Source organism: Lolium rigidum, chromosome 1, assembly GCF_022539505.1.
Source record: "Lolium rigidum isolate FL_2022 chromosome 1, APGP_CSIRO_Lrig_0.1, whole genome shotgun sequence".
NCBI lineage: Eukaryota > Viridiplantae > Streptophyta > Magnoliopsida > Poales > Poaceae > Lolium > Lolium rigidum.
The window spans coordinates 352,503,193-352,516,262 of record NC_061508.1 but is presented as its reverse complement, the minus strand read 5'-3'; the positions used below and the strand labels follow the sequence as shown (position 1 = coordinate 352,516,262).

The following is a 13,070-nucleotide window of genomic DNA, read 5'->3' as shown; positions in this document are numbered from 1 at the left end:
TATCAATTTATTGATTATTTTGTTTGAATGATTAACACTACTCATATATTTGATCAACCACAATCACTAAACAATAGGGATTTGGGTCGAGGGGGTGGATCAACACAATCCAGAGAGAATAGTTCCCTATCCATCAAACGGAACAGATAGCCTCAAGGAGGTTTGTACATCCTCCAATTCATGCCAGTTCGCATCTCCTTTTCCTGCGAGAGGCGGCATGCTCACATGTTTATTTTCCTCCCATTGTTTATACCTTGTTTAACTTGTTGATTGATAGTGTAAACTCTACATTTAAACCAGGATGAATGTGTGTCTTTATTTTGAAATTTATTGAAATTAAACCAACTAAACAAACTAGACACCTAAACCAAATAATGGAAACGAACATTGTTATAAATATGTTTTTTTTCTAATAAAATGTTGTTCTTCAAACTTAAATTCAACGGAAAACGAGGAAAAAAATTTGACACACACATCACCTAACTAAAACACTAGCACGAGGAGGGAACTAAACTATCCCATTGCAACACACGGTACAATGAAATGTAAGTAACAAACAAATTAAACAAATTGAGATCGGAGCCTTGAAGATTTAGCTATTTACGACACGGCAGTTCTTCCTGACCTGCCCCTGCGTCCCCGTGAGCACGCCTATCCTTCCCATGTTGACCATCGACACCGCGAACTGCGCAATCCATTTCGCGGGGTCGGCTGCCATCTGGGAAACCAGCGTCGCCGTGTCGCTGCCGGTGAGCAGCGTCGCGTCCGAGTTGAACAGCACTTTCTTGCCCATGGCATTACCGTAGAACTGGTTGCCCAGTATCGCCGGCGTCACCACACTGTTGTTCACCAGGTTGTCTGGCACGCCGCGAGCCGGCGCTGGGCACCTCTTCTTGAGGTCTGCCGCGAAGGTGGCGTCCAGCGTCGGGTCCATCGTGGGGTACAGCCGCTTGGTGAAGGCGGAGCAGTGCGCTACGCCGATGGAGTGCGCGCCGGAGAGCGCCACGAGGTCGACGACGGTGAGCTTCTTCTGGATGAAGCGGGCGACGAGGTCCGATCGGTTGAACAAAGGGGACGGCATGTTCGTGAGGATGCTGAAAGCGGTGGACACGCTGCCGTCGCGTCGGCCGGAGTCGACGGAGTAGTAGTAGCCCGCGGCTTTCGCGACCGAGTCGCGGGCGGCGAAGGCCACGATGTCGGCACAGGAGACCGTCCCGGGGCACGCGGCCTCGACGGCCGTCTTGATCTGGTCGACGGCGTTATACCCAGCCACGGCCAGGGGAATGGATGTCTTCTCCGGCGAACTGTTGGCGCTCCTGGGGTCCAGGAGGATGGAAGCGTCACAACCCTGTATAAGTAGATATCAACAGCAAAAGCTGTTAGCTTACAGCAAAAGCACCTGAATAACCCATAAGACTTGTCTTTTTCCATCAAAAGGAATACAGTATATTAATACCAAGATGGTATGAATTACATTCCACGTCTGCAACAAAATATGACTAGAGCAAGTCGAAATATATACCCCAAAGTGACTTGTCTAGACTTTTGTGATATTGTAGAACTATTTACAATGATGTAAGTAATTGATTAATGGAGATAAAATCATAGTCTGAAGCAAACTTTGTATATCTCACTAGGTTGTCATCCAAGCTTGCTGAATTTATCTTATTGAACCGTAGTACTTTCTTGGCTCAACGCCACAATTAAGAACAGAAACAATAAAGCGGTAAATTTACTAAAGTGAAAGTAGATTGCATACCGCGACAAAGCAATCATGGAAGATCAAGCGAATTAATGCCGGAGCAACAGCAGGATTGGCGTCGATCAGACCATTGACGACATTGGTGACCGTTTGCTCGGCGTTCGGGCACGAGGAGTTGTAGAAACCATACTGCAAACCTGCAGATGACATGGTGATGAGCGTAGCGAAGGCTACCATGAGCAGCTGCAGGCATGTCAGCTTCACCCTCCCGCTCATTTTCCAAGAGTTCTTGGCGAAACGACTAGATTTGGGCGAAACTGTGAGGGGAGTGTCAAATGGGTAGCAAATACTAAGAAAGAATGCTGCTTGATGGTGTGACGATCAAGGCACTCGATGTATTTATAGAGAGGTTTACATTGCCGATGCATGTATGTAATGATTAGTCAGTTTGAAAAAATACATTAAATAAGAAATTTGAGGAATATTTAGATGTCAATAATCACAAAATTATTAGGCAATTCTTGTCTATGAACACGGGGACCGCCCGCAACACAGCTAATTGAAGACAAGTTTTTAGGCGTTGACATTAGCTGCATGCCTGCATGGATGTCCCTTTTCTTAAGCAAGTTGCATGCATGTCCTAGTACCGGTGAATCTCGACAGTTAGCTGGAGCTAGCTATACAGAACTTGGCGGTGTGTTTATTGAAGTATTTGACCTATAACGACGCCGGTTGTGGCTTTGACCTATACACGCGTGCTTATTATCAACGACTATTTTACTCCCCCAATCATTTCGAACAGAAATCAGTTGTACTACGTTTTGGCCTCTTAGTTCGAAGTCAAAATCGTAAGGATGCTAGCTAGGACACTTGAAAGTACAACGTACATGCCCAAATTACCGTGGTGTGTACCTGAAATCTTCATGTGACAAGAGAACATGCAGCATAACGGGTGAAGAATAGATTTAGAGCCTCACAGGCATTGGTTTTGGGGCAAGAAAGTGGCCTCAGAAATCTGTAATCCGCACTTTTGTGGAACATGCTGTTTAGGCTCTGTGGTTTGTTGTTTCTACAGTGAACTGCGCTCTGGCGTACCGTGGCCAATTGTGTTAGGAATTTTTTTACGAGTACTGTATATATCCGTCAATCAGTTTGAAAGAAAATCACGTCAATGACAAATAAACCAAGCAATCTTGATTCACAAAACTGGTTAGCAATAGAACAGCTTCGGTTAGCAACCGCAGGGTCTCATATTCAAGTATTTACGACCTGCTTTTTCTCATAGAGAAATTAGCGGTTGTCGATTTGGCTCATCATTGGAGTATGTACCATGTATCAGATCATGACGACAAATCTATGTTTCCCTGCTGACTGGTTGGGAAACATATTAATTAAGTTACCTAGAGGCAGATGCAAAATGATTAGCATTGTTTGTTTTTTGTTCGAGTGGCCTATGTCTGGAAAATGCTTCCAAAGACCAAAGATCCAAGATTATCATCTTGTTGTGGCGTTCCTGGCATCACCGGAACAATGTTGTGCATGGAGATGGGAAAGCCTCGGTTTCAGGCTCTGTATCGTATCTCGTCAACTATCATCAATCTTTTGTGGGGGGCGGTGATGTGAATGTCAGGGGTGTCACCTCCTGGACTCCCCCGGTGGCCGGTACAATCAAAGCTAATGTGGACACCAGCTGGGATTCTACGTCGAAAATGGCTGGGATCGGCATCATCATCAGAGATCACCAGGGTCATCCCCTTCTCACTGAATGGAAATCCTTTCCTTCTTGTGGGAGCGCGGAGGAGGCCGGGCTCATCGCTTGCCTTGAAGGGCTTCGCCATTTAGTTTCTCTACGCTGCTGGCCGGCTTCAGTTGAAACAAAGAAGCACATAACTTAGCTCGGTATACCCTATCTCCAGGCCTGGGACGCCATGTGTGGCTCCTTGAACCTTATGATTTTAGTAATCCCTACTTATTTGGCCATCGATTAATAAAGCGAAAAGATTACTCTCAAATTATTATTCTGAAAACATATTGCCTCACTATTTCCGTCTGGTTTGGTGGTGTAAATGTCTTAGTTATGTTTCTCTTTCCGGTTAACGCTAAAAAAAACACAAAAAATATCTTTTGGACTATGGAAATGGATGGCGTGGTTATGTTCAATGCATGCATATAGTTTGGGTGTAGTATTTCGGAAGTTACTCTTTTTTCTCCAAATATTTGAAGCATGGTTTTTAAAAAGTTTAAGCATGACAAATTTAAATGCTATTTCATTGAATTTTAGTTTGATACATGAATTTGGGTATTTGACAGTGTTTTCATCTCGTGATGATTAGAGGTGTGATGGGAGAGGAACTGATTCGTATTTTTCTTGAGCTTCTCGTTGAGCATGTTCAATTTATTCGACTAATTATGTTGTAGTAAGTATGTAGATGAACTTTGAGCTTATTTGAAAGCTCGTTCTCCATGTAGATCTTGGCGCTCATCAACAAGATCATCTTTTTTATGCCAAACAGCTATGTACATTATCATGTTGAATGTGATGTTCAATGTATCAATTTATTGAATATTTTGTTTCAATGATTAACACTACTGATTTATTTGATCAGCCAAACAATCACTAATCAACAGGGATTTGGGTCGAGGGGGTGGATCAACACAATCCAGAGAGAATAGTTCCCTATCCATCAACGGAACAGATAGCCTCAAGGAGGTTTGTACATCCTCCAGTTCATGCCACTTTGCATCTCTTTTTCCGGCGAGAGGCGGCAGGCACTTGGTGGTGAACCACGTGATCACTAGAGATGGGACTGGTGGATTACATACTATACATAGCGGTGCTCGCATGTTAATTTTCCTCTCATTGTTTACACCTTGTTTAACTTGTTGATCGATAGTGTAAACTTTACATTTAAACCAGGATGAATGTGTGTCTTTATTTTGAAATTTATTGAAATTAAACCAACTAAACAAACTAGACACCTAAACCAAATAATGGAAACGAACATTGTTATAAATAGGATTTTTTTCTAATAGAATGTTGCTCTTCAAACTTAATTCAACGGAAAACGAGGAAAAAAAATTGACACACACATCGCCTAACTAAAACACTAGCACGAGGAGGGAACTAAACTATCCCATTGCAACACACGGTACAATGAAATGTAAGTAACAAACTAATTAAACAAATTGAGATCGGAGCCTTGACGATTTAGCTATTTACGACACGGCAGTTCTTCCTGACCTGCCCCTGCGTCCCCGTGAGCACGCCTATCCTTCCCATGTTGACCATCGACACCGCGAACTGCGCAATCCATTTCGCGGGGTCGGCTGCCATCTGGGAAACCAGCGTCGCCGTGTCGCTGCCGGTGAGCAGCGTCGCGTCCGAGTTGAACAGCACTTTCTTGCCCATGGCATTACCGTAGTACTGGTTGCCCAGTATCGCCGGCGTCACCACACTGTTGTTCACCAGGTTGTCTGGCACGCCGCGAGCCGGCGCTGGGCACCTCTTCTTGAGGTCCGCCGCGAAGGTGGCGTCCAGCGTCGGGTCCACCGTGGGGTACAGCCGCTTGGTGAAGGCGGAGCAGTGCGCTACGCCGATGGAGTGCGCGCCGGAGAGCGCCACGAGGTCGACGACGGTGAGCTTCTTCTGGATGAAGCGGGCGACGAGGTCCGATCGGTTGAACAAAGGGGACGGCATGTTCGTGAGGATGCTGAAAGCGGTGGACACGCTGCCGTCGCGTCGGCCGGAGTCGACGGAGTAGTAGTAGCCCGCGGCTTTCGCGACCGAGTCGCGGGCGGCGAAGGCCACGATGTCGGCACAGGAGACCGTCCCGGGGCACGCGGCCTCGACGGCCGTCTTGATCTGGTCGACGGCGTTATACCCAGCCACGGCCAGGGGAATGGATGTCTTCTCCGGCGAACTGTTGGCGCTCCTGGGGTCCAGGAGGATGGAAGCGTCACAGCCCTGTATAAATACATATCAACAGCAAAAGCTGTTAGCTTACAGCAAAAGCACCTGAATAACCCATAAGAATTGTCTTTTTTCGACCAAAAGGAATACAGTATATTAATACCAAGATGGTATGAATTACATGCATTCCACGTCTGCAACAAAAAATGACTAGAGCAAGTCGAAATATATACCCCAAAGTGACTTGTCTAGACTTTTGTTATATTGTAGAACTATTTACAATGATGTCAGTAATTGATTAATGGAGATAAAATCACAGTCTGAAGCAAACTTTGTATTAGGTTGTCATCCAGAATATAGTACTGTATTAGTCTGCTGAATTTATCTTATTGAACTGTAGTACTTTCTTGGCTCAACGCCACAATTAAGAACAGAAACAATAAAGCGGTAAATTTACTAAACTGAAAGTAGATTACGTACCGCAACAAAGCAGTCATGGAAGATCAAACGGATTAATGCCGGAGCAACAGCAGGATTAGCGTCGATCAAACCATTGACGACACTCGTGACCATTTGCTCGGCGTTCGGGCATGACGCGTTGTAGAAACCATACTGCAAACCTGCAGATGACATGGTGATGAGCGTAGCGAAGGCTACCATGAGCAGCTGCACGCATGTCAGCTTCACCGTCCCGCTCATCTTCCTAGAGTTCCTGGCGAAACGACCAGATTTGGGCGAAACTGTGATGGGAGTGTTACCTCTAAGAAAGAATGTACGTATGCTGCTTGATGGTGTGACGAGCAAGGCACTCGATGTATTTATAGAGAGGTTTACATTGCCGATGCATGTATGTAATGATTAGTCAGTTTGAGAAATTACATTAAATAAGAGATTTGAGGAATATTTAGATGTCAATAATCACAAAATTATTAGGCAATTCTTGTCTATGAACACGGGGACCGCCCCCAACACAGCTAATTGAAGACAAGTTTGTAGGCGTTGACATCAGTTGCATGGATGTCCCTTTTCTTATGCAAGTTGCATGCATGTCCTAGTAGTGCTATAGTGCTATACAGAACCTGACGGTGTGTTTATTGAAGTATTTGACCATAACGACGTCGGTTGTGGCTTTTGACAAGTGACAACTATACACGCATGCTTGATTATTATAAGCAACTATTTTATTCCCCTAATCATTTCAAACGGAAATTAGTTGTACTATGCTTTTGCCTCTTCTAATGCAGTTCGAACACTACGGGAAAATCAGGCGCTGCCGTGCAGCGTTTCATTGCCGTGAGGCAACGCACGGCAAAGATTTCTTTGCCGTGCGGCGCGAGAGGGACGCACGGCAAAGAAATAAAGCACGGCAAAGTTTTGTGGTGGCGCACCGCAAAGTATCGCTGCACGGCAAAGTTAGAAGTGCCTCACGGCAACGCGTTGGCGCACGGCAAAGCCCTCCAGAAGCGCACGGCAAAGAAGCCAGGATGGCAAAGATCCTTCCTTGTGCGTTCATTCTTTGCCGTGAGTTGCATTCTTTGTCGTGGTGCTCCCTTTGCCGTGCGGCCAGGAATAGTGCACGACAAAGCCTCCTTTGCCGTGCGTTGCATTCTTTGCCGTGCGCCAACAACTATTTAATTTGTTTTTCTAACTATTTTATTTCATCTAATACTTATATTTATTTTGTTAACTAGTTTTTCTTTTTGATACAAAATTACTCTCCATGTTCATCCCCCCACATATATCAGGGTTCCGGTGCTCCGGCGGCCGTCCCCCTCCTTCCCCCAAAAACAGCGGGACGGCGGGTCTACCCCCGTAGATTTCTCCGCGCGAGGGTGCACAATGTACTTTTTCATTCTTTTAGGTTTGTTAGGGTTAGGTTTTAGGTCCAGTTGCAAGTTTTGGCGGCATTCCGGTGCTCCGGGGGTCATTCCCCCCTAAAAACGGCTGTCTGTGGGCCTCGGATGGTCTACCCCCTAGATTTCTCCGCGCGAGGTTCCACCAATATACCTTTTCATAGGTTTAGGTTTGTTTAGTCCATGGACATATGGAAAACCATGTGTGGCACCCTTTGGCACAGTCTAGCCCCCGATATACCCGCGGCGGGACTGACATGGGCATACCCTTCGGGTACCCATTATTAGTATACCTGGCTCGGCCCAATATGGAGAAGACCAAATATGGAGAAGGCCCAACAAGGCAACCCGAAGAAGTAGTCGACTAGGACTCTTGTAAAACCCTAGGCTGGTTGCATATATAAAGCTAGCCAGGGCACCCGAAATAAGGAGGCCAACAGATAGACAGAATATAGACAACATAGCTCCGCCTATGGCGGTACCATGTAAACATATTATGATCATATACTGGATTGCTAGCAGCACGTAGGGATCCTCCACCGAGGGGACCCGAAGCTGGGTACGTCGTGTGCCTAATCTCGTCCCCGGAATCTCCATCGTCGCTCTCTCCCGAAACCCAAGTCTACAATACGTAGGCATTGCCGAGGTGATCCCTCGTCAATTGGCGCCGTCTGTGGGAATCTGCGTCGGCTGGATTTTGTGATCCGGGCGGGATCCATCATCGTCATCTTCGTCAACATCCAGCGACTTCGTCATCAAGGAAATATTTTCATGATGGCTGGAAGCAGCACTAACGTGTGCATGATCGGCCGGATCCGCAGTATTTGCCGACCGGTTTATCCTATCTTCGAAATCGCAAGATCCCGAAAGTCAATCAGCATCACCCTGATTATCGACAACCGTCTTCAAGACAAAGTATCGGATCCAAGTACAGGCAACCCTATCTTGTTCCGGTCTAAGTCAGTTCCTGCCGAGTATATTGGCATCGGTACATGCAGGGATAAAGGAAGGAGACAGCCAATCAATCTGTCAGGATAAAAGAAGGAAACAGATGATCAATCTCGTATAGCAGGCCTCGGAACTTGCCCCAGTAAAGAGGAGGCAGGGACATGTCCCGTTTTCTCCATCTTCAAGGTGCTCTGGCGGGAAGAATTCAGAACAAGTTCTGCCCTGGGATTAATATTCAAGACGCAGCAACTATACACGTCATGCATTCATATGTGGACATATAATAATTCAAGTTGTCTACTCCAAGCAGAGAAAAGCTAAGTTTCATTACTTCTTAAATTACTCATGTTAACTGATACCCTTGGATTTGGTTCATGCTATTCACCTAATCGTGACAGGAATCAGTGCAATCGATATTTAATAATGACCGGTTTGCTATTTCACGCCATGAGCAAGAAAGACATACCCGAATAAAATCTCAGCTACTTGGCCGCGTACAGTTGCCATACTTGGGGCTCGCCTGTCGTGAACCTACTGTGATGATTTTCGCCATCTAACACAAAAATATCAGGTGTTATACTTCCAGTTAATTTTTACTCGTAAGGTTTATTTGGCCAAATATTTTTTGGCTCGTACTATTATTTGCGCGCAGGTTTTTGCGTCTCAATATAACTGCAGATTGAAACAAAACTTCGACTACTCTGCTCGGACGACCGCGCCCGTCGTCGCGCACTCGTTATACTCGAGGGCTCACCACCGCGGATCTCTTCATCAACTATGACGGCCATAGCGACTACTTCTGGCCAGATGTCGCGCGACTACAGACTACGTCGGAGGCACGAATTGGATCCACATAGGCTTCGCCACACCCGATAAAAAGTTAAGTTTCCCTCTTTCAAGAGTTAATTATTTATTTACTTTCGCCACACCCGAATAGTCGGGGGCTGCAACATTGCATCACTACAGCAAATTCACCCGACATCCGGGGCTGCGCCATTACTTCATTATCACAAATATACTCGATTACTTGGTGATTTTCTTTTCTTCGGCCCTGGATGTATCTTTTCCGGCTCAGTGGAATTATTTTCTTCGGCTTAGTGCTCAGTGGAATTATTTTCTCCGGCTCAGTGGAATTATTTTCTTCGGCTCAGTGGATTTATTTTCTTCGGATTATTGGATTGGTTTTCTTTGGGTTATTATTGGTTCACTTATACAATATTACCCGATGCGTTTCCGGGTCAACGAATTCATCTTCTATGGTTATTACCGGATTCTTCAGATCAATGGATTCATCCTTTATGATATCAGCGGATTCATCTTCTATGGTTATTACGGGATTCTTCGGGTCAATGGATTCATCCTCTATGATATCGGCGGATTCATCTTCAATATATGATCTATATTTAATGGCATAATCTTCAATATGGATTCAGCTCAAATACTTCATCTGGGATTCATCTTCATATATTATTGTCCATGGCTTCATCTTAAATGGCGTCACCTTATATGACGTCGCAACTCCGTCAACTTCTTTCGACATCATGGTTAAACACTCGGGGGCTCGACCATGACTTCGCCTCGGGTCGTAACTGCGACACAACATCTAAGAAACAATCATGATATCACCTCTGTAGCGCTTGGGGGCTTGGCTATTTCTCCATCAATAATTTGGCGACATCTACTTTCATTATTTTATGGTTTCTACTTCGGCTCGACTTTTTCGCTGCACTCGAAGACTTCATCATGCATTGACTTCTTCGTGTCCAAAAAGCTAAGTGTTCTTTTATTTTGCACAAAGTTGATTATCGTTTACTTTCGTCGCACCCGACACTTGGGGGCCGCGCGGCATATATTTACTTTACATATCATCGAATCTGAGCATCTGACACCGCATGTGAAAAAGAGAGTAAGGGAAAGATAGAAAAAATTGTTTATTTGTGCAGGAGAAAGCAAAATTCAAAGTATATAAGAGAGAACCCGACGAAATCGTCTACAGGGAGAACTCGACGAAACTGTCTTGAAGAAAAAACAGGTCCCGAAGAATTATCTTCAAGGAGGTCCCGAAGAATTATCCTCAAGTAGGTCCCGAAAAATTATCCTCGGGAAGGACCCGAAGAATTGTCCTCAAAGAGGACCCGAAGAATTGTCCTCAAGGAGGACCCGAAGAAATTTTCGTGAGGGAGGAACTCGACGAAATTATCATCAAGGAGAAACCAAAAAAAAAAAGAAAAAAAAAAGAAAAAAAAGAGGAGTAGAAAAAAAAAGGGGAGAAAAAAAGAGGATGGACAAATCTTCGAGTCCATTGACTCGTCATTTGTTCTGAGCAAGAGCATCGGCGATGTTCCTGACGACAATATAGAAGAACCAATATATTCGGCTGTCTCATCAAGCCCGAGAGAAAAATAGAAGAACCCGCAAAATGGGTCATTGCATCAGCCGAATAAGGCACTCGACAATATATTCTCAGAACGCCAAAGTTGCGATCAATTTCTGAATGCCGCAAATTTGCGAAGGTAAGACCCCAGATCCGTTCTGCTGGGCGTGGCATCGCCGAAGACTGCGCTCTGCTACTTTTATCCGTATCAACAGATACGAAGAAAAATCCTAACGGACGCGTTAGGTACCCGATCAAATATGACTGGGACTCGACAGAATGGTAAGACCTTAAGCGGCACCTGTCGAGTTAACACCGGTATCCCGAGATCATGTCCAGGGACGTGATCTTGAAGTAGGTTTTTGCGGATTGCCACTAGAGCAGTTAACTAGTACCTGATCCGTCAGATGAACTAGCCCCAATTACCATTATCCCTGTACAATATAGATATGGATGTCAAATAAAAATAGGAACGGCCTGAAGTCGATAAAAAGAGGGGCTGCGCCCAGAAATATAGTTAAGTTCTTTATCGAGTAGTACAACTTGAGCATATGCCTAGGTGCAAGCACCTGCTCATAGGCTCGGGGGCTACTCTTATCGAGAGTATTGTTCACCCTCCCGATAAGAAAGAGGAAAAATTGTGGAGTCAATTACAAGCAAGTTGAGCCTACACCCAAGTGCAAACACTTGGCTGTAGCCTCGGGGGCTACTCCCATCGGGAGCGCTGGTCGCGCACCCGATAGAAAGATAACTTCGACAGCATCTACGGCAATTACGGTTTGTAGACTCAACTCGATTCTACGACTCGAGTGGAGCCTACTCCCATCGGGAGCACATGGATTTCATCAAGTCTTCCAGAAATATAGTTAAGTTCTTCATCGAGTAGTACAACTTGAGTCTATGCCCAAGTGCAAGCACTTGCCCATAGACTCGGGGGCTACTCCCATCGGGAGCGCTGCCGCGCACCCGATAATTTCAAGAATCATCGACATCATCTACGCTACACATTATTTACGACATGGACCTCGCCTTGTATTTCTTCGACTTCGGAGATGGTTATGCTTGGAGTTTCTACGCAAGTCTTCGACTTCCCTATAAACTCGGGGGCTACTGACATGGGCATACCCTTCGGGTACCCATTATTAGTATACCCGGCTCGGCCCAATATGGAGAAGACCAAATATGGAGAAGGCCCAACAAGGCAACCCGAAGAAGTAGTCGACTAGGACTCTTGTAAAACCCTAGGCTGGTTGCATATATAAAGCTAGCCGGGGCACCCGAAATAAGGAGGCCAACGGATAGACGAGAATATAGACAACATAGCTCCGCCTATGGCGGTACCATGTAAACATATTATGATCATATCTTGGATTGCTAGCAGCACGTAGGGATCCTCCACCGAGGGGACCCGAAGCTGGGTACGTCGTGTGCCTAATCTCGTCCCCGGAATCTCCATCGTCGCTCTCTCCCGAAACCCAAGTCTACAATACGTAGGCATTGCCGAGGTGATCCCTCGTCAGGGACACTTCACCGTACACGTCCAGGAATCTGTTAAGTGTTACCGCCCGAAGGTGAGGGATGTCAGACCGGGGATCCATGCCATGCACCATTTGGTGAATCACACCTTGCACCACACTTTCACACATAGCATAGGCCCACATGCAAGATTTGGTGGGGTCCGGTGCTCCGGCGGTCGTTCTCCCCCTCCTCCCCCCAAAACAGCGGAACGTGTGCCCCGGCGGGTCTACCCCCCTAGATTTCTCCGCGCGAGGGTGCACCAATGTACCTTTTCATTCTTTTAGGTTTTTTTAGGACATATACACATGGAGAACCAAGATTGGGACCCTTTGGCACATATATACCCGCAGCTCGAGCGATTATCACACGATCGACGGTGTGCCTGATCTACTGATTAGGGTTCGGCGTAGGGTTAGGGCTAGGGTCTAGGGTTTAGGGGAGCTACTTTTGCACCATTACACCTTGCACCACACTTTCACACATAGCATAGGCCCACATGCAAGATTTGGTGGGGTTCCGGTGCTCCGGCGGTCGTTCTCCCCCTCCTCCCCAAAACGGCGGAACGTGTGCCCGGAGGGTCTACCCCTAGATTTCTCCGCGCGAGGGTGCACCAAATTACTTTTTCATTCTTTTAGGTTTTTTTAGGACATATACACATGTAGAACCAAGATTGGGACCCTTTGGCACATACACCCGCAGCTCGAGCCATTATCACACGATCGAGGGTGTGCACGATCTCTCGGTTAGGGTTAGGTGTAGGGTTAG

The 13,070-nt window shown here is 46.0% G+C and overlaps 2 protein-coding genes across 2 annotated transcripts; both read right to left on the bottom strand.

Annotated features, from left to right (window-relative positions):
* Window positions 1-592: 592 nt before the first annotated feature.
* LOC124665273 (peroxidase 2-like) lies at window positions 593-3,540 on the bottom strand. Its single transcript, XM_047202697.1, has 3 exons — window positions 3,405-3,540; window positions 1,760-2,019; window positions 593-1,348 (listed from the first exon to the last, which is right to left on the bottom strand). Exons 1-3 carry the CDS (start codon window positions 3,538-3,540, stop codon window positions 593-595), a joined length of 1,152 nt encoding a protein of 383 aa, XP_047058653.1.
* Window positions 3,541-4,910: 1,370 nt separating this feature from the next.
* On the bottom strand, window positions 4,911-9,201 carry LOC124665262 (peroxidase 2-like). Its single transcript, XM_047202686.1, has 3 exons — window positions 9,168-9,201; window positions 6,093-6,352; window positions 4,911-5,666 (listed from the first exon to the last, which is right to left on the bottom strand). The coding sequence occupies exons 1-3, from the start codon at window positions 9,199-9,201 to the stop codon at window positions 4,911-4,913; spliced, it is 1,050 nt and encodes a 349-aa protein (XP_047058642.1).
* Window positions 9,202-13,070: the final 3,869 nt, after the last annotated feature.

Excerpts from the sequence above, each read along its gene's own strand:
- LOC124665262 (XM_047202686.1), bottom strand. The coding sequence starts at position 9,201 with ATGGCCGTCATAGTTGATGAAGAGATCCGCGGTG. Across the intron at positions 6,353-9,167 it reads TGATGAAGAGATCCGCGGTG|TTTCGCCCAAATCTGGTCGT; the intron begins GTGAGCCCTCGA and ends CTCCCATCACAG. Across the intron at positions 5,667-6,092 it reads TCCATGACTGCTTTGTTGCG|GGCTGTGACGCTTCCATCCT; the intron begins GTACGTAATCTA and ends GTATTTATACAG.
- LOC124665273 (XM_047202697.1), bottom strand. The coding sequence starts at position 3,540 with ATGGCGAAGCCCTTCAAGGCAAGCGATGAGCCCGGCCTCCTCCGCGCT. Across the intron at positions 2,020-3,404 it reads CGATCCCAGCCATTTTCGAC|TTTCGCCCAAATCTAGTCGT; the intron begins GTAGAATCCCAG and ends CTCCCCTCACAG. Across the intron at positions 1,349-1,759 it reads TCCATGATTGCTTTGTCGCG|GGTTGTGACGCTTCCATCCT; the intron begins GTATGCAATCTA and ends CTACTTATACAG.